General features: G+C 47.9%; 1 protein-coding gene across 1 annotated transcript; it reads left to right on the top strand.

Annotated features, from left to right (window-relative positions):
- The first annotated feature begins 8,407 nt into the window (after window positions 1–8,407).
- On the top strand, window positions 8,408–19,915 carry HEY2 (hes related family bHLH transcription factor with YRPW motif 2). The gene is made up of 5 exons (XM_082481445.1): window positions 8,408–8,523; window positions 9,695–9,773; window positions 9,882–9,965; window positions 12,669–12,750; window positions 17,724–19,915. The coding sequence occupies exons 1-5, from the start codon at window positions 8,441–8,443 to the stop codon at window positions 18,404–18,406; spliced, it is 1,011 nt and encodes a 336-aa protein (XP_082337571.1). The 5' UTR covers window positions 8,408–8,440; the 3' UTR covers window positions 18,407–19,915.
- The last annotated feature ends 402 nt before the right edge of the window (window positions 19,916–20,317 follow it).

Here is a 20,317-nt window from a genome sequence, read left to right as displayed (position 1 = left end):
CTGACAGAGCCAGCGGGCTGCAACTCTGGCTTGGAATTCCCCTATCAGGGAAGAAAAATCCCCCCTGATTGCGGGAACCTAAATCGCTCACCGAGGTGGAAGGGTGATGGAGTCCAAGTGCCGCTGCTCTGACATGTCACATCACACAAAAAATTGTGAGCATCAAAGTACCTCGGTGTGGGGCTCCTGGCCAGCAGGAGGGCTGGGGAACATTTTGGCGGCTTAGGGCCATGGACATACCTAGTAGCCTGGGGGGCATCCAGGGTTTACAGTGCCTATGCTTAGGCCCAGAAAAAATATAAACTTAATACAGAAGATACACTAGCAGTGCAACTATGATATAGCCTGGAAACTAGTGGAGCTAGTCTGCTCCAGGGAGTGTCTGCTGAGCCTGGAAAATCAGTATGGTGAGTCTCAGCAGATGACATCGATGACCATCACAGCCCTCATGTTTGGAAGCCCTGCGCAGCCACCACTAACCCCGAGCGTGTCTGGAAAATCCACCAAAATGCTTCAGAAACTCTTTACGTGCATAGGAGCAGAGAAGGCAGGTAAGTCTGGTTTGACCAGAGTAGGGGAAGAAAGGAGGAGAGAATATGGTAAGAGAAAAGGCTTTGGTGAGGGAGGGCTGGGGAAGGGCCAAGATGGTGAAGGCAGGGTATTTCAGGCAGTGTAGGAATGAGCAAGCCAGAGGGGCTGACAGGAGAGATGTGGCCAGAGCTATTAACCAGAAGGATGAACTGAACAGCTTTTCTAACAGTCCAGAAGCAGAGAGAGGAGGTGTGCTTGGGAAGACAGACAGAAGCCCGAACCAAGTTTAGTCTATCTAGCAGAAAAGTCAGACTATTCTGTTTTTTTGTAGAAAGACCTGATAGCCACACTTGGAGACATCCTTCACGCCTAAGCAAACAAGAGGGCAGAGAAAGCACCAGCATTATAAACCGTTCTCACCAAGACTGGAAGAACTGATGCCCTCAGCCATGTCAGAGGAAGCAGAGGAGACCAGAGCTTTAAGAAGGAAGAAGTTCTGTTCTGGCTGTGTAAAAGCCAAAGATAGGGAAAGCCTATAAAAAAAAAAAAAAATCAGAGGCAAGGAAAGAAGCTGAGGAGAGGGGCCTGCAGAAGGCCAGAGAGAGCGGCTTTCCAAGCAGGAGTGAGGGCCTGAAAGAATCAGCCAGGAGAGAAAGTTGCAGTCCTGAGGTTTGGCTCAGAAAAGGAAGCTAAACTCTTCAGTTAAAAAAGCATTGCATGGTGAGAAACAACACAACAGCAACTACAGTGGGGGGTGAAGGGAAGAAACATGAAATAAGTGTCTGTTTTGTCCTTAACACCAGGAGAAAAACACCCAGAGTCCTCATGGTATTCCGGCAGTGGGAGCGTCCATTTGCCCAAGAAGGGTCGCAGGCCCGAGGAAGGGGTGCCAACCACCTCGGGTCCTGCGATGGAGCCCAAAATAGGAACAGCATGGGTCCAAAAATGAAAACTCTTCTCCTTGCAAAGGTAAGCACCAACATCCACGCAGAACCAGCAAGCACCAAAAGCAAAGTGCTCTCTCACAGTAATTATAAATGTTCTTTGGTAAACATCTGCCATAAAAAAGAAAACACAAGAAAAACAACCTACCAAGCAAAATAAAGCATTTAGCATTTAGCACTTTTGGAAAGCCTTTGGCCTGCACATATTTTTTTCATCTCTTGCACCACAAAGAACAGTGAATACTTTTTAAGTCACTGAGAATTAGCCTGATGTCCTCAGAGCCTCAGAGCTTTCCTCTCAAAGAGAGTCTTACCTCTTTTTTCTGTAACATGACATATTTATTTTCAATTGTGTGTAAACAAAAAAGAAGCAGACAGTAAAATTAATCAGAAAGATGTTAAACTAAAATATTACCAAAGTAATGTTGATATTTTGACGGCGAGAAAAATGTTCATCACCATAAATCAAAAATACCTTGACAGTATCCTTTTCTTTTAGAAGTGAGAAGAAAATTGGAATTAGGCCCAGTTCTTATGGAGAGCTCTTCAAATTCTTTATTGAAGCAAAAGTCCTATTCAGTCATCACAGGTTTTCCTGGTTAAAGCTCAGCAGGATCAATTGCGATGTTAAATAAAGAATCACAAAAATACTTGTTTAAGCACAAGCAGACACAAGACACAAGACTGAGCACCACCAAGATAAAGGCAATTTCTCTCCCTCAGAAAATGAGAGCGACTGACAAAAGGGAACTTTCTGCAAATTAGAATAACTGACTTCTTCATGGACACACATACATGGCAGTATTTAAAACTTACAGTTTGGGGAAAACCAGTTCACCTCTTCGACTTAAGATCCATATCCAAACTCTTCTCTGGTGAAAGGCTCTGGCTTTTGACTGGATTTATGTCTGCTTAATTTGGGTACAAATTTTACCAGTTGGGTATTAATTTTTGACCCCACAGGTTTTATTGCAGAGATTTGGAACATGTTTTCATTAATTTTTTTTTTCCAGAAACTTCTGCTGACAAATAGATATTTAGTATGTCCTTTTATTTAGCTGACTTTGCAGGATCTGTAGTTCCACAGTCACTCCCAGGTGCCAACAGTGACTACTGTTACCGAGGAAGTTCATTAAAATACCATGGATCTAGCAAGAATATATGGGGTCTTATTTTTGTTATATGCAGAGTCTATACCCAGGGGTATTTTTAGAGTATTAGGTGATGTGCTGTGTTATTAACAGCTAGGTTTGATGTCTGAAGATGATACAAAATTTTCTCTCATAAAGGAAACTTGGCTAACGCCATTGCTGTTTCCTTAGCACTCCCTGAAAATTGGTTCCTTCCTAACTCTCTGGAAAGCATCTTAGGTTTTATTTTAAAAGAACAACCAACAACAAAATTCAAATAATGACAATTCTCCAGTTTTTGGCAACCAAAAAGCATAAAATAAGTACTATTCGGAGTGAAAACATTCAAGAAAGAAAGGAAAATGCTGAAGTAAAGCTGACTAGGAAGAAGGAACTAACAAAGATAGATACCTTTAGTCCAAAACCCACCAAGTTTTGATAAAAAAAATCAAGAAGTTTCCCATTTTGGACACAGGATATGTTTATCTAGCCTTGCCACAGTTACTAGCAGCAAGAGCTAGTCAAACCATGCTTGAGCACTGTGAAAATTCATTTAAACAGAAATGAGTTTCAATGAGAAAGCTATGTTTATGTGCTCATTTTTACAAGTAAGTACTCTATTTCCATTATAATAGGATAATTTTATTCTTGCTACAGTGCTATGGATTTTAATAGAACTACCTAGAAAATAGATTAGAGTTCATAATTCGTGTTGTGCAGAAAATCGTGAGACTAGGTTCTGTATATTTTTGTGAGGTAATTAAGTGGCCTGATTTCCATTAATAAAGAAAGTGCCCTAGTTCCCATTAACACCATTGAGACCGTTCATTAAGATGACTAAAGTTAGAGAGTTCTCAAATCTTGGCCCATAGTCTTTGCAGAAAACACAGAGCTGAAGCCAAGGAGATGTTCAGTGAAAGTTTAAAATGCACAACGAGGCCCTAATTCCCCACTGCTGCCTGTCTCCTGTGGTTGTGTACAGCTGGGTACAGTCCTCGTAAAACACTACCAGGCAAGGATTTTGCACATGTGTAGAAAATCAAGACCTGGCTTTTGCAGAACATATACGCTGAGGAGCGGGCAAAATGCTGTGATTACCAAGACCCTTCGACACAATGATTTTAAAATGTTAGGAGGCAATTACTATTTCCATTTTACTCGTAGTGGACTAAAATAGAGAGACAAAACAAGCTAGGCGAGATGGAAATGCCCAGGAAAATTAATAGAGTTAATTTTTAAAGTGGATTAGTTAAACCACAAACAATTCTATGTAGACATCCATTCAAAACTAAAGCTGCTTTTATTCTATTCAGTGTTATTTTATTCTGAAAGTGAATTAATTTAAATCAAATAGCAGCCAGTTCTGTTGTGAATAAGAGCATGCAAATTGAGGTTCAATACAGTTCACAGACACTTTTTATTTACACCTTTTGTTAATTTAATTAATTGTCCTAAGTTCCTGAGCTCACATAGGAAGCGTGCCAAGGTGCAAAGAGTTAAGGACGAGGCTCTTCAACTGCAGGGTTTGTCCTCTCCAGCAGCCTGTCTTCCATGGAGTGCTGCTCAACCATCCTCATTATCACCAGATGGCACAGCCCTGGGTCCTTGATTCTGTGGGAGCCAGAGGAGGTATTCCTGTCCTTCCCTGTCACCTATGAAGCAGTGACAGCTCTCAGGGAGAGCATTTCATGCATTTAATGGGAGGACCGGACAAATGCGCAGCACCTATTCACCAGGGGCCAGGAGGAAGCACTCGACCCAGGAGAGTGCATTCATTGACCTCTGTAGGCACCGAAAGCAGGGAAGTAGTGTGACACATCACAGGGGACGCGGAGTTATGTTTTCACGGTCAGCCTAAGAACGTGATAGTCAGCTCCACTACTTCACCGAGATCAGATTTGTGGAGGTGTAACTCAATGACAAACATTAAAAGACACCACTGAGAAAGACCTACGAATACCCACTGCATCTTCCTTCCTTCCTACTTTACTTTTAAATTATATCCAGCTTGAAATTGTAGTTTCTTAGAGCAAGTCTCTGTGCAATTTTTATACTTTCCAAAACTGAAGTAAACTGAAGCGATCTACTGGGGTGATCACATTGTGCGCCTCAGGGCAGGGCAATTCTATCTCTATCTATTCAGTTATTGTAGTACCTTAACAACCACCTATGGACCAGCCCCAACGTTTACCCACTAGCAAGAGTCCTACAGCCCAGTTAATAGTCAAATATTCCTCCACAATGTGAAGCCACTGTCTAGGCAAAGCCATGCATTTTAAGGCCTCTCCACCTTTTTTGAGCATTATTTCCTTCAGTATCATAACTCATGGTTTCCTCAGTTCTCTGCTCTTTCTTCAATCTGCCCATCCCCACCTTGGAATGAATTTAACTAGAAATTATCTTAACCTTTTAGTTACAATCATGTCAGAGAAAAAAATCAAGACAAGCTTTTCTTTCCTTTTACAGCTTTTCCTGGCAGTTAATGATGAGTCTATGAAGAAAAAAATAGCGCCATTATCCATAGTCCATGAATGTGGATTGTCTTTCTCCGCTGTTCTCAGAGCTGCCTAATAGGAGAAAGTAACTTAAAACTAATAGAACAGTTATCCCTAAGAGGCTGCTTACTGGGTGAAGGAAATGGGATGTAAATGTTTGTTTAATAGGGAGAGGGTAAAATATGAAAAAAAAAAAAAACAAAAAACAGCTCTAAGACTAAAAGTTTGAGTGCCCTGGAAAGAAACTCGGGACAGTCTTAATTCTCCTTGAAAAGAGCTGTTGGGTAAAACTACAGCTCCTTCAGGAGGCCACGCTCATTTTAAAAACGTTCTTTAAAACTCCTAGAAACGTCTCACAGCTTCGTAAAAAAAAAAAAAAAAAAAAAAAAGGCAATCCTGAAATGTCGGGGAAAATGCCAGATTGCCAGATTCATTTTCGGGGATGGGGTACGGGGCGGGGGGGGGGGGGGGGGAGACGAGCGCCGCTTCCCTACGGCAGCCGCCTCTATGGATGGAGGGAGAAATGTCCCGCTTTCCTTTATTCTGCGAGCCAATTCTGGAAACGCCCCCACCCTTCAGCCCCTCGCGGGGGGCACCGGCCCCACCGACCCCACCGGCCCCAGGCGAGTGCGGGGGCTGCCCCCGGGAGCCCCGCGGCTTCCAGGCGGGAAGGCGTTGAGCGCCGGCGGGTCGGGCCGCTTTTTTCCCTTTGGAGGGAACGGAGGGAGAGACGCGTTTCTCCGGGCTTCAAACGCGCTCCTGTCAACGCTGCTCGCTGCGAGCAGAGCCGGTAATCCCTCTGCCGAAAATGCGCCGGGAAGCCCCGCTTTAACGGGGCCACTAGAGAAAGGGACACGCGAGTCACAGGACATTATTTCCACCGGGTACCTAAGCACGACAAGAGGCTTGGCCCCGCCGCGGTGGCTCCCCGGGCGCGGAGGGCCCGCCGCAGCCCCTGCGCGATCCGTGGGTCGCGGTGGTGGCCCTGCCCGCGGGGGACCGTGGAGCCCCCACGGAGCCACACACACACACGCACCCCCGTTGCCACAGCGCACCTGCCGCCGCCGGCGAGCCCGGGACCTGGCGGGGATGCTGGCGAGGAGCCCAGCAGGGGCCTGAGTCCCGGGACAACCCGTAATTCCTCCCCCAAGGAGCAGGTAGACCTTAAAAAAAAAAAATAAATTAATCTGGGCAAACAGAAAACAGTAATTGCCTGCTAACATTAGGAGCTTCCCGGAGGAGGGACTTCGGCAAGGCTGCCAGGAGGATTTAGTAGCCGGATCCACGACAAAACAAGGCTGACATAAGCCCTACTGGGGGAGGTAAACACGGGATAGCTCAGGTTTCCGTAGGAGAAAAGCAGGGGAGACGTGTGCCCCAGGAAAAAGAAAAAAAAAAAAATAAATCGTAAGGCAGCAGGAACTATTTCCAGAGAGAGGAGAAATTATAAATCCAGCGGCAGCGACGCGTGACATTAAAGATTTCTGTGCAAACCCCCGAGACAGCTCGGAATCGCACCGATATCCCCGGGTGATTGAAATAGTTTAGCGGGGATTCAAAAACCCACCCCACGAGCCTGTTGCCCCATTTCGGAAGCGTTTGCAGGCGCATCTCCAGCAGCTGCAGCCCAGGCGAGGTAACACGGATTTTCGCTCAGACCTACCAAATCTCGTCGTCGCCCCCCCCCGCCCTCTGAAAAGCGATTCCTGCGGCGGAGCAGCGTTTCCCGGCCGCTCCCGGGGCGCCCCGGGCGGCGGCGGCACCGGGCCCGGCCCTCGCAGGTCCCTCGAGTTCTTACAGCACAGGCAACGAAGGGAAGTTGTTTATTATTATTATTATTATTATTATTATTATTATTATTATTATTATATCTGGAAAACCTCACACCGAGCAGTAAAACCGCTGACTCTGCGCCCACGTTTCGAAAGCGCTTGTGCTTCAAATTGAAGTCAGCCGCTTCTGCTATTCCACTTCTCCCGAACGGTCCCGATACTTTTTGGGGGTGTTTTTTCGTTCGTTTTTTTTTTTTTTGGTGGTTTTTCCTTTTCCTTTTTTTTTTTTTTTTGTTTTTGTTGTTGTTGTGGTCAGATCCCATCAAAGGGGTCTATTGTGGGGAATGCGGTCCTCGGAGCCCCGGGCGGTCGGGCGGGGAAGCGATGGGGCTGCCGCTCGTCCGGGGCAGCCCCATCGCCTCCCCGCCCGACCGCCCGGCGGCAAATCCTCCGGGCTGCTGTTCCCAGGAAGGTGTCAAAGGGAACGGAGGGGGGACCAACGGGTGTCACAGTCACCGAAGGTGAAAGATGATTAAATTTCCGCGGAGAACATAACCCTCCGAATGTATTTTATCAGGAATCCGGAATTAGAAAGCACAAAACAAACAAACGGGAAAGAGGGGTACCGGGGAACGAGAGGGACACGACATAAAGGAAAGCAAAATAAAACCCGCCTGTTACAGCTCTGCCGGTAACCCAGCCGCTAAGCTTCCTCCAAGTCCTTTCCAGCCGGGATTATCGCCGTGCTTGGCTCCCGTCCCTGCAAGTGCCCGCTACCCCTCGGTGCACCCGTGGGAGCCCTGTGGGACGGGGCGGACGGAGTCGCCCGCCCGCCCGGGCCGGGATTTACACCTTTCCTGGGATTTATACCTTTCCCGGGATTTATACCTCTCCCGGGATTTACACAACCCACAAGCCCGCGCCCCTGTGCCCCACAAGACACCCTGCGGCATCCCAGGAGCGGCGGCCGGGGCTGCCCGGCACCGCCGGGGGCTTTGCAGGACGGGGCGGGGGGCTGATCTGGCTCGGGGCTTACTGGTCGGGGGCAGCAAGCCCCCCCCAAAATGCCGGCTGAGATAGTGGGGCCGCCCCCTGCCCCATCCTCCGGCGGGATGGGAGGGCTGGGAGCCAGATCCCCCTTCTTCTCCCCGGAGGGCGAGCCCCGGGGATGCCCCGCAGCCCCGCCCCCCCCCCCCCCCCCAATCCCTCAAGCCCTTTGCCGGGGGCATCTACCCCGTTCGGCTCCCCGCGGGGTACCCGCCCGCTCCTCCGCGCTTCTCCGCACGGCTCCGCAGCCCTGCGGTGGGCGGTCCGTCCCCCCCTCACCGCCCACGTCCGTCCCCCCCCGCCCCCCCGCGGCGGGGCGGGCCTTGCCGGGGGCGGTCCGTCGGGCTTGAGGCTGTGCCGCGGCGTGGGAAAGCGGCTCAGAGAGGGTTTGCTCTGGTGGCGGTGCGGAGCCGAGCCGAGTCGTGTCGGGGCCGCTATCCCCCCCCCCCCCCCCTCCCCCCGGATTTATTTATCTCTGCCCCTCACCGCGGCTATAAGCTGCGCCGCGTCCTGTGCCCACGATGAAGCGACCTTGCGAGGAAACTACCTCAGACAGCGACATGGACGAGACGATAGACGTGGGGAGTGAGAACAACTACTCGGGGTAAGTGGGACACCCCCGTGCCCCCGGGGCCGCTGTCTCCGCGGGCGGCGGCGGCGGAGCCCGGGATGGGCCCCGGGATGGGGCAGAGCGAGGGGGGAAACCCGGCCGCCCCGCCGGGGGTGGGGGGTTTGTCCCCCTCCAGGCCAACTAGCAGCTTGTTGATAGCCCCCCAGGAATTGGCCCCGCCGTCTGTCTGCCCGAGCCTCGAAATTATGCGGAGCGCTCAAGTAGCTTGTGAGCCACCAAGGCTGCTGCCAGTTCATTAGCTCCGCTTAATTTGCCATTTCCAATCAGGTCTTTTCCAAAATAGCGCCTGAGCGGGCCGAACGACCTCAGGGAATCGGCGCCAGTGGGAAATGAGCTGTGAAAGTGAGCAGGGATCCACAGTTGTGGAACGGGAACTTCAGCAAAGCCGGTGTGCCAGGTGCGGGTGAGCGGCAGTGTTTGCCGAAGGAGGGACGGCCTGCGACCTCCGCCACCACCGCGCTGGACGGCAAAGGTGGTCTTGCCACTTCAGGGGTACATGCACCGGAGACCCGTCTCGTCCGCACCGGTAGCTAAATGTGTATCAAAAGCTACTGGATTATTATTTTTTTTCCCTCGCTCATGATGAAGTAAAAGCGTTTTCATGCTTGTAGGTAGTGCAGTTTTGAAAGTGGATTTTGAATTCTGCTCCTCGTGCGGGACAATGCAACTGACCCGAGCTGGGCAACTAGCTTTGTACTGGAGCATCTGTTGACTCTTGTCGCGATGGGCAGGAATGTCAAAAGCTAGCAGGCCAGGCAGAGGTTGTGGCATCGGATACACAAACTTACCACTGCTGTTAGCGTATGGAGATGGTTCACGTGGTTTTGGACTTGGTTTTTCAGCCTGTATTTGGTACGCAGGGCTTTATATGCAATGAAAACAAAATCCGCTGAGTTGGGCAGTGAACTGTCTCCAGAAAGGGACTTTATTTCCAAAAGAGTGTTCTGTCAATTCAAAATATGTGCTGGGGCAGCAAAAAATGAAATGTCTCTCACTCTAAAAATACTGTGCAGTGCAAACCACATCTTCCAAGCATTGAAAATGTCGTGACAGGGACTATGCGTGCTTAGTATGTTGACCTAAGGTATCTTCAAAGAGCGGTGTCAAGTTGTGCAACACCTGACATACTTTTATTGTTTCACAGGCAAAGTAATAGTTCTGTCATTCGATCAAATTCCCCAACAACAACATCTCAGATTATGGCCAGAAAGAAAAGAAGAGGGGTACGTTGCGTTTAATTCTTTTCCCGTGTGACAATTTGCATGTGTGCTGTGATTTTGCCTTTCAACATTTTTTTATAAACTTAATGTGTTTTGTTTTTTTGGGAATAGATTATAGAGAAAAGGCGCCGGGACCGTATAAATAACAGTTTATCAGAGCTGAGGCGGCTTGTGCCAACTGCTTTTGAAAAACAAGTAAGCCCTTTTTTTAATTCTGTATCTCGTCTGGTAATATTAGTTCTCTTGTAAAACTTATGAAAATAATATTTTATGTGTCCTGATCTGGCACAAAGCAGGCATTTCAATAAAATGCTTTCTTGTGGTGAAACTATTAGAAACATAATTCATTATGAGGCTGAAAAACATTTCTATTCTTTGGCTTGTTTTTCCCTGAAGGGTAACAGTGTTCATGTTGCCTCTGTTCTTTCGATGAATTCCAGTAGTGGTTTTGTTAAAAATGCGCTTTACTCCGTATTTAAAACAAAAAAAAAACAAAACAAACCCAACACAACTCCCCCAAACGTGTATATCAATTATCCTTTTGTCTAAATCTTTAAATATAATTTAATTCGCCCCTACTTTAAGAAACCTTTATTTTTGAATCTGTAATTTCAGTTGCAAATTAATCAATCCAGTTTCCTGAAAAGGGAACAGACAGTCTGGATTATTCATGTTTTAAAATGACGCTTTAGAACCAGGGCATTAGGAGAGGGAATAGGCCCATGTCATGTCAGCTAGTGAAGTCAGTGATATGTTCAAAGAATTTCAGTGAGAAAGTATTCAGTAGGAAGGCTGGAAGGATCCAGCTAACTTTGGTTCAGCTCCTTGGTCATGAAATTACAGACCAAAAGCTTAGAACACAATCTGTCCTGTAAAAAAGGGCATATTGTTTATCCCATTCAAATTAAACGATTTATTTACTTTTCCATATCTTGATTTTTGTTTTTTGGAATTTGATTCAATATTTAGCCTTGTTCCTGTTTTACTGAAGGTATCTGAAGATCTATGGATATGTGCAATTGACACTACCTTTCAATAAAAAGGAACCAACTGAAAATAAAGAATCTGACTTCCTTGTAACAGTAAAATAAAAAACAGAAAGTAAAATTTGAGAGCAGGATTGCGAGGTGCTGAATGCCAGTGGTAACTGTGGGGCGAGCACCGCACTGTATTAGGCCTGTTACCTCCCTGGTCTGAACAAAAGCTAAAAAGAAATTTTAAATATTGTAATCAATGGTGAGAGCATCCCTTGTGTCACTTGCAATATGCTTTTAGTAACTAGTAGTTGTACTGTGCCCTTGCGTAGGTTCTGGCAAAACGGAGTGACGGGTATTTTCAGCTAGATAAACAGGGGCAAGAGACAACAGTTGTTTGTCCCATTTTATTGTTTACTTCTTGCAAACCACAAACATTATAAAACAAGTCCTACAGAGCCTTTGGAAATTACCCAGCGCCATGCAGTTTTTAGCTATTAGTCACTCTCACTGAGATGTCTTGTACTGTGTCTATGGAAAAGATGAAGTCTGAGAAAAGTACAGGATGTAGTTGCATGTCAAATGGGGAATTCGGACCAAAAATTAACACGCGCACCACCATTTGTAGAAGGAAAGCACTGAAAGCAGTAAGTGGATTGAAAAAAAAAATATATTGGCGTAAAAATGAGTGCGCGCTGTATTTTGTTCAGAAAGCCCCACCATTTTTCCGAAATATGCCAAGGACAAAGTCATCGGTCCTCTTCCAGCTCCTTGACATTCAGCTCACTGAAGTTTCCAAGTTGGAGGTTTAGTTTCGCTTCCGCCTCCCTCCCTCCCTCGCTCCCTCCCTCCCTCCCTTCCCAAATCACAGCTCTGCTCTGCAGAGTCCCTCGCAGAGATGAGGGCTGGCGAAGCGGGGCCGCGGAGGAGGGTGTAAGCCTTACCTAATTCACACGCAGGCAACCTGGGCGAAGCCGGCTGGGGCTGCAGGAGAGCCGACGGCAGGGAGGTGGCCCGGATGATAACTAAGAGAAAAATTTGGCTTGCAGGATGCCATCCGCCGGTGGCCGAAGCTTGTGCAGCCCTGGTTTTAACTCATGCCAAGGGATGATCTCTTGCGCCGAAATAACGTTTGCATGGTCAACTCATTCGTCTGGGCGTGCTCCAGATATTGAAGGGAATGCTACCGCGCAAAATAGCTTTATTCATAGGTCAATATATTAATACTACCTTTTGAGTTGTATTTTGTACTTTTCCAACACTTTTTCATAGTTCTGTGACCCACCCTCGGTAACAGGAAAGATTTTTACTGACAGAGGAGCTAAAGCCTTTCTTTTTCACAATGTTTAGCCTTCATGTCCCTGCAAACTAGGCCTCTCGCTAACTTAAAATACTGTGGACTGTGCAGTTGTTTTTTCAGTCGAGAATGAGAATAGAATATTCAGCAGCCAAATGACATGTCGAAAATTAATAGGCGATTAAGAAAGAGGGTTTCTTCTGGGTGTGTGTCCACAGGGACACCTACTGGTAAAAGCAGAAAAAAAATGTTGCAGCAGGGTCTTCATCGATCACTGCGCAGACCCGTCTCCATTGGTGTTTGCTGGTAAAAAGAAAGTCCAGAAAGTGACATGTTTCTCTCATTTCATGAAGATGTCATCTCTACACTGTCTTCAAGGCCAGAGATATGCTAAGCTATATCCTTAATAAAGCAAAATTGTGCTGCTGCCGCTTGTATCGCTAGAGAGGAGACGGCATTACTCTTTAGACAAAGTCTGGGAGGCAGATGCTCACGAAAGAATTAGGCCGAGAACGTCCTAATGATAGGGGAAATTGAAACCATAAGGCTGAGCTCAGTGGAAAGTATATCAAATTAAAGTTTCTAGTACTTGTAAGCCTTTATTTATACAAGTCTCTTATCTCAAAGGGATCTGCCAAATTAGAAAAAGCGGAAATACTGCAAATGACAGTGGATCATCTGAAGATGCTGCAGGCGACGGGAGGTAAAGGTAAGGCGCTGGTGATTTCTTTTCTAATATTTGGGGAAATTTCAGCAAAAAAAAAGTGCTTTGAGGAGCTGTGATAGGCGTTTCCAGATTAAAGGAGTGGAAATCAATGCTAATGGCAGGATTGAACTCGTGGGAAAGAACTACTGGGACAAAAGAAGCACTTGACCCTGGGCTTGTGTTTGCTTTCATAACACTGTGGGAGTAAAGGCTTCATTCACAGGCAGCCCAGTCAGAGATTTGTTTGGGGTTTCCAAAGAGCACTGAAATCTGCACAGGGAGACAAAACAAATACACAAACACCAAACATAAACAGGAGGTTTGTGGCAACAATTGTGTAGCCCAAAACCGATGCTAAACCTCATTATCCAGCAGCTATACCGAAGGAAGTGGATGGAGACGAACTTTCATTATTGTTTATGTATTTTCCTTGCTCTGGGAAGACTTTTTAACGCCAGGTTAGACCGTCTTCATTCAGCGGAACAAAACCCAGTCTTGCTCCATGCAGCTCCAGGTATCTGATAAAGCAGACAAGCAGCCGTGCTTGCTCTCTGCACTCATATTTATATGGTATATTTGTGTGTCAGAGGTCTGCGTAGTTCCCTGTTAGTGGGTGCTGGTGTGACGCAGGGGCTGCCCTGGCTGACCCACTGGGTCAGCCGGCTGCTGGGAGTCGAGCGTACCTCGCTTGTGCAAGCTGGCCGTCCCGAGGCTGGAGGCCAAATGGTTTCAGCCACCCACGAGGTATTTCTGTATAGTCATGATTTTGGAACTTAGTTGGAGTGAAAAACTCGCTGGCCTCTTGTAAGCACGGTCCCGTGTCCCCTGCCGTCGACTGTGATTGTGGTTCAAATTGTTGCAACGGAAACCGGCCGATTTTTCATTGACCCATTCTGCCATGTAGGTAAAGGCTAGAAGAGAGGCAGCTGCTGCTCGCTCTCTTCCTTCTTTGATTAAACTCAAAAGATTTTAGCCCATGACTGAATTACTGTTCCTGTCTGTACATTGCAGCGATTATAGAATTCAGTTTATAATCAGTGCATTCTTAACAACAGATAGTTACAGGAAAGTATGTTGAAGGCTGGTGTTCTGTTATTTGTGAAAATTAACACCGAGCTGGCATACGTATTTTCTAAGTGTTAAGAGGCTTTTACTAGGCGTCCATTTCAACTTAAAATTTATGGGTAGCTTGTTCTATAAGAGATGAAAGGGATTTCATTGTCCTTCATTTAACAGACGCACCTCTTGATTCCTTGGAAAATGTGCAAAATTAAATCTAAAAAAAAAAAAAGTTACTATTATATCTAAAAATGACCTATAAAAAGCACTATTTAGGTGGTAAAGCTATGCTCTTGCAAGTTATGAAACGCCAGAAGTGATCACGCTTGTGCAATTTGAATTCAGATCCTGCGTGTGTGTGCGTGATGGCGCCGTCTGTACTTGCGTGGTTGCGTTGCTGGCGTTCCCCAAGCTCTGTCTCACTTCGTGCACAGGGCCGTGGACGCCCAGCTGCTGAGGGAAGCTGTGGTTGTTTCACTTCATCCTCCCCACGCGACGTGCGGGACAGCTATCCCACCCTGACCCCCGCTTGACGCTGCACATCACTCCCCTTAAAAGCCGCGGCAGCTCCCACCCCTCAGATACCTGCACCGATGGCGGGAGGGCAGGGAGGTCAACCCTCCTTCCCCTGCCTCCCTGCCCAAAAAACAAGTATCTGGGGGATTATTTATATCAGGTTGGGTGGCCCCAGCTAGTGGAGCAGGGGCTGAAGTGCCTGGGATGGGAGCTGCCGGGCAGAGAGAGGTGCCGGCAGAGCCCCAGCCTCCGGCTGCGACCAGACAAGCCCGGGTTTTGTTAGCAGTCCCACGTCCTGCAGTCTCTTCTTTGGTCTGCCACCGCCGCCGTGCCTTTCCCTGCCCCGGCTGACACCGGCGTGCCTGGGGCTGGCGGAGGGCGGTGTGGGGAAGGACGAAGCGTCGGGGTGCGTGGAGAGGCGATGCCGGCTGATAGCCGCAGCCGCCTTCCACATCACGGTCCGTGGTGGGTGGCACATCAATATAGCACCTGATCGCTTCACAAATACGCTGACTTTTATCTTCTCCTTCTGACCCAGAGATAAGAGTAATCTCACTGCACAGATTAAGAAACTTTAAGAAAAATAGGTTTGCGAGTTAGTACCGGGCGAAGTTTAAGTCTGTGTTTCCTGCTTGCTCGATGTTTTACTTTGCAACCTAAGTAACATCTTTAAATATAATTTCTTAGGGTGTTTTTAAGGGTGTTTTTTGTTTTATTTGCAAGTGTAGTTATTCCCACTTTGTAACTCATCTTTCGAGCCACAAACTTTTTTCACATCAGCAAAAAAAATGAGTTCCATAATTTTTCCAATGGACAAAAGCTATTATCGCAGCAGGGAGGGAGAAATGCGTCCTGATACCCTTATTCTCCCCTGCGTTGAGGGCTGGAGAGAGCTCGTCCTCTTCCTCCTCGCACAGAAAGGGAGGACACCCACGATGGGAAATGCCTGGGGCTAGGAAAGCCAGGGTGGAGCTGGCTGCTGCTCAGCGCGCTGAGCCCGAGGTGGGCACGGTGGAAGAAAACCCGACATGCCTCCCATCCCTTCTCTGCTTTTTTTGGAGCTGCCCAGGCAGGCAGGCTGCCGCCTCTGAGGTCCTGCGCGGACTCTGCGTCTCTGACGCCCTTGACGCAGGTGTGGGAAATGGTCTCCTGCTCATGTTGAGTTGTTATTTTGGCCTGGGGCCAGGGCTTTCCGCTGACCATGCAAGCAAGCACAGGGGAGGAGTAGTTTGTCAACAGCGAGTAGCTTGCTGGGACCTCAAGTGTTGTTTTCTTGCGGCTTCACTGCAAATTTAGCTTGGGTGACTGACACCTGGGTCAGCAGCATGGGTTACTATAGCTCAACTGACTTAGCCGCTCTCCTATGTTACCAGGAGAGCTGAAGAAAAGCCAAGACTTCCCATTCGCGACAAAACGCCGGCATGTATGCGTGTGGGTGGTGGTGGAGGATGTTCTTGGGTTTTGGAAAGAAACAAGAAATGATATTTTTAAGTCTCTCTCAGAAGGGGGAAGCCAGCAAAGGGGAAACCTGGAAAAGATAGCCATCGCAATCAAAACATAACGGAGCTTGGGAGTCCCAGCTCTCATCTCCCCTCTGTTTGCATGTCTCGGCCACCATAGGAGACTGAGAGGGAGCCAGGATCACCAGGGCTTTGGAACGGCTCATCACAGAGCCAGCAGCTCAGACTCAGGGGAAGCTGGTAACAACCACATCCCCCACGTCTCCTCCGGTCCGGAGGGAGGGAGGCCAGGAAGCCCTGGCTTGAGCCGCGCGCTCCCAGGACTCCCAGGCTGTCTGACTCGTGGCCAGAGCCGGGAGGCGACTTTGGCTGCGCGTCAGCCCCTCTGAAGCTGCCGGAGGTCTTGGAGCCTCCGGCGTGGAGGCAGTCCCCATGCCAGGCTGGCTGGCACCCGAGCAGGTAGTCTGCTAGGTTGCCACCACTGGCCTGCCTGGCGTTCATTTCTGGGGGGTTCACTCAAACCCGCGGCGTTTCCACAGATCCCGTGGTTGCAGGAGACCTGGCAGGAAAAAAGCTGCGAGGAGTCAGGGCTTGCTGAGACAAGTCCTCGACCCCTCGTTGCCCACCCATCTGCTGGCCGAGCCGGCATGTCTCTTGGGTTTCGGACGGCCTTAGATGAGCAAGGCAGCCTGCGTCAGAAGTGCCATCGTAATTTGGCAAGAAGGAGTATACAGCAGGCAGGGGCTTTGTGCCGACATCTATAAATGTGCCCAAGTTAATTCTATAATGCGGGCATCCAGCAACAGAAAGGCTCCTTTCTAGTTTGAAAGTTGATAAAAATGAAACCAGCCATCTAAGATGCTAGGATTTTTCTGAAAGACTGAAATTATTTCGTGCAAGAGAGTGCAAGGCCCAATGTAGTTATTGCTGCCAGAATCCTCCATAAAAAGGGCACTTGATTATATCTATATACTAACACACATCATAGTCCTGCGTACCTAAAAAAATTCACTGAAAGCCAGAGGAAAAAACACCATGACAGCTTGCGAGTGGGTAGGACATTATTCCTCCAAGGAGACTACTTTTAAACTAAAATAGGAAAATTCCAAAAACTGGAATAGATTTTTGTAGTTGACAAGCTGCAACTTAAGCACTAGATTTGATGCTAGACCCTTTTAGAAAGGGAATATCTTTTCATATGCATTTAATAAGGCAATTTTTTTTTCAAATGCTTTTTTGTCCCAAGCCTGTGGAGCTCCAGTTGCTGTTTGTTGAAATACCTCATGGACCATATGACTGTCAGTCTTCCATCTCCAAATTAGCAATGGCATTGCATAAAACGTTTTCTCAGTAAAGCTTTTTATTGTGTGTGTGCAAAGTCATGACAAGATGTTTTTAGTTTGTAGTTAAACAACACCGTATGTCACATTGTCTTAATGACTCTGTGAAGTAGACGGGACCCCGGCAGCAGTTGCAACAACTATCTCACAATGTCGAGAAATAGTTTGAGGGCGTTACTAGGAGTGCCAGCGTAGGGAAGAAAAGGCAGGGTAGTACGTGCAAGCTCCCTGATCTCCAGCCTGCTTCTTTGTGTGGATAAACGTCTGGTTCACACGCGCGTGCAGGGTCAGTACTGCACCGCAAGCAGCTTGCTGAGGACTTTCAGGAGAGCTATCGTGTGTCTTTTTAAGTATCACGAGTACTTATGGGCTTAATTCTTCTCATTTGTATGTTGTCTGCAAAACCAACTGCAGCCTATTGCATTACAGGGATGGTCGCACATATTGTTTACAGATCAGAGAACAAACTTTTCGCCTTGCAAATCTTAGCCTGTAACTGGGAGATCCGGCGGCTGAGCGGGGACCGGGGTAGCCATGTCACCTTAACGTCGGCTGGGAAGCTGGCGCGACACTCAATGCTTCTTTTGCCCTCCCCTTGCAGGTTATTTTGACGCTCATTCCCTGGCCATGGATTTCATGAGCATTGGCTTCCGGGAGTGCTTGACAGAGGTCGCGAGATACCTGACTTCGGTGGAAGGTCTCGACACGTCCGACCCCCTGCGCGTTAGACTTGTGTCTCACCTGAGCACCTGTGCCTCTCAGAGGGAAGCCGCCGCCATGACCTCCTCCATGGCCCACCACCACCACCCCTTGCACCCTCACCACTGGGCAGCCGCCTTTCACCACCTCCCGGCCGCTTTGCTGCAGCCGAACGGACTCCACGCCTCCGAGGCCGCCCAGTGCAGACTCTCCTCAGACGTACCCCCCCACCACGGCTCTGCCCTGCTCACTGCCACCTTCGCTCACGCCGACGCCGCCCTCAGAGTCCCCTCCGCTGGCAGCGTGGCTCCCTGCGTCCCCCCTCTCTCTACCTCCCTCTTGTCCCTCTCGGCTACCGTTCACGCCGCAGCGGCGGCAGCCACGGCTGCTGCCCAGAGCTTCCCCCTCTCCTTCACCGGCGCCTTCCCCATGCTTCCCCCCAGCGCGGCCGCCGCCGCTGTGGCTGCGGCGACAGCCATCACCCCTCCGTTGGCCGTATCAGCCACCGCCAGCCCTCAGCAGGCAGGCAGCGGGGGCAGCACTAAACCCTACCGACCCTGGGGGACTGAAGTTGGAGCCTTTTAAGTCCCCCCCCACCTCCTTGTCCCTTCCCGGGCCGGCTCCCTCCTCTCCCACACCCCCAACACCCACAGCCACGCTGCGGCCGGCGGGGCTCAGCCTGTCCTCCCTGCTCAGCCCGGCCAAGGGGCTGCCTTTGCCCAACGGGCCTGCAAGGTGCCCGCCGAGGAATGGCACAGCTGTCCTCCTTCTTTCAGGCATTGGAAAAGACACGGGGTGACATCTTCTTCTTCTTCTTTCTCGGTTTGTTTCGCTGGAGGCACCCTGAGGGAGCAGCAGTGGCTTTCAGAAACAGCGTGACCACATCGGCATGTAGCGGTGTCCTGGGAAATACATAGGCACTAGAACTAATAATTCTCCAGCTATGCATCCTTGTTTGGCAGAGGGGTGAGGGATCGCACCTACCAGGTATCCCCAGGCTAGAAAAAAGAGTTTGAGTTTCATTAAGTGCCTGACATTGAAAAAAAAAAATATATATATATATATGTGTGTGTTCTGCTAAAAAAAATAACATTGCACAGGTATGGAAATGGTATGGGAGAGAGGGGAAATCCTGCATTCAGCTTCAGGACTTGGATATCTTTCCAGGGAAGTGCGTGCTCTTGAAGGGGAGAAGGGTTTTTTTAGCCAAAAGATTGCAGAGGAAGAATGTTCAATTTGACAGGCCTAGTTCTCACTTCCTTGGCTCACTTTCTTTGTACAGACTTGCCATATTGTGACATCTAGCATAGCACTGGTAAACGCAATTATCTTAGCAGTGCTGGGATTAATGAACATTTCAGCACTGCCTGTGAGCCTTGAGGCACCCTTTTTTATGGCTTAAATATGGTGCTAGCTTGTATCTGCACAAACAGTGAATTTGTCATGCACCCAGAAGTAACCACCTATTTAAAGTGTGCACACTTGGATACAATTGATTCATGCCAATACAAGAGACTCAGTGTTTAAATTAACTTATTTAGCTGTATTTGGACCTTCACTTTTAGCCGATTCTGTGCAAGATCCCTCTCTTTTCACTATCAACTACAGGGAGAACGATCACTCTGGGTATGAATGAAGTTACGATAGGGACAATTTTTAAATTGGCTATTAACATGCCAACATTGTAATGTGGGTTTGATTCCAAACCAAAATGAATGTATTAAAGGGTATGTCAGTAAATTATTTTGTCAATACCCAGACAACTAGTGCTGCATAAAATGGTTTGCTTTCATTTTTTATTACAGTGACTTAAAATAACCTAAGTATTTTAATACATCCAGGCAAGAACTAGAGATTTTATGTAAAAAAAATAAAAAATAAAAATAAAACACAGCATGTATTATTATGCACTTGATTTCTCTGCTGTGTGGAGAAAGCAATAAGCATTGAGAATGTTAAACATTACGCAAAATATACTTTAAAATATTTGTTTTAAAAATACTGTACCTAGTTGGTCTTTTATGCATTACTTTGTTAACCTTTTTTCTATGCAAAAGTCTTTACATATCACTAATTAAACGAAGTCCTTTTTGACTGCGTTTTATGGATGATTTGTTGTAGTTTTTGTTTGCTCTTGAGGAATACTCGTGCACACAAAGTTAGTTTCTGCCACTGGTAATGGTTGCTTTGTCCTCCTCTGCTCCCCTTGCTCATCCAGGGAGCCCATCTCGTACAGCGTGCTCTGAAATGGGCAGGAAAAAGCAGTCAGTAAAGCAACATTGGTTTTCAAGCTTGTATACTGGTTCCGTGTTGACGGTATACTTAATGATACAGATCCATCTGTCCATCCTGGAGGGCCCCAAAGGTTGTTGGGACTTCTCGGTTCAGCTTTCCTTCAGATCCTCACAAAGGGCCTGTGTTTAGAAGGGGAAATTTTTAACCCAATGGCATCATTAAATATCTGGATTGAGAGAGGGTATTTTTTACCTCCAGTTC

This window comes from Vanellus vanellus, assembly GCF_965231255.1.
Source record: "Vanellus vanellus genome assembly, chromosome: 3".
Taxonomy (NCBI): Eukaryota; Metazoa; Chordata; class Aves; order Charadriiformes; family Charadriidae; genus Vanellus; species Vanellus vanellus.
Note: the sequence above shows the minus strand (reverse complement) of the source record. Positions and strands in the feature narration are given on the sequence as shown.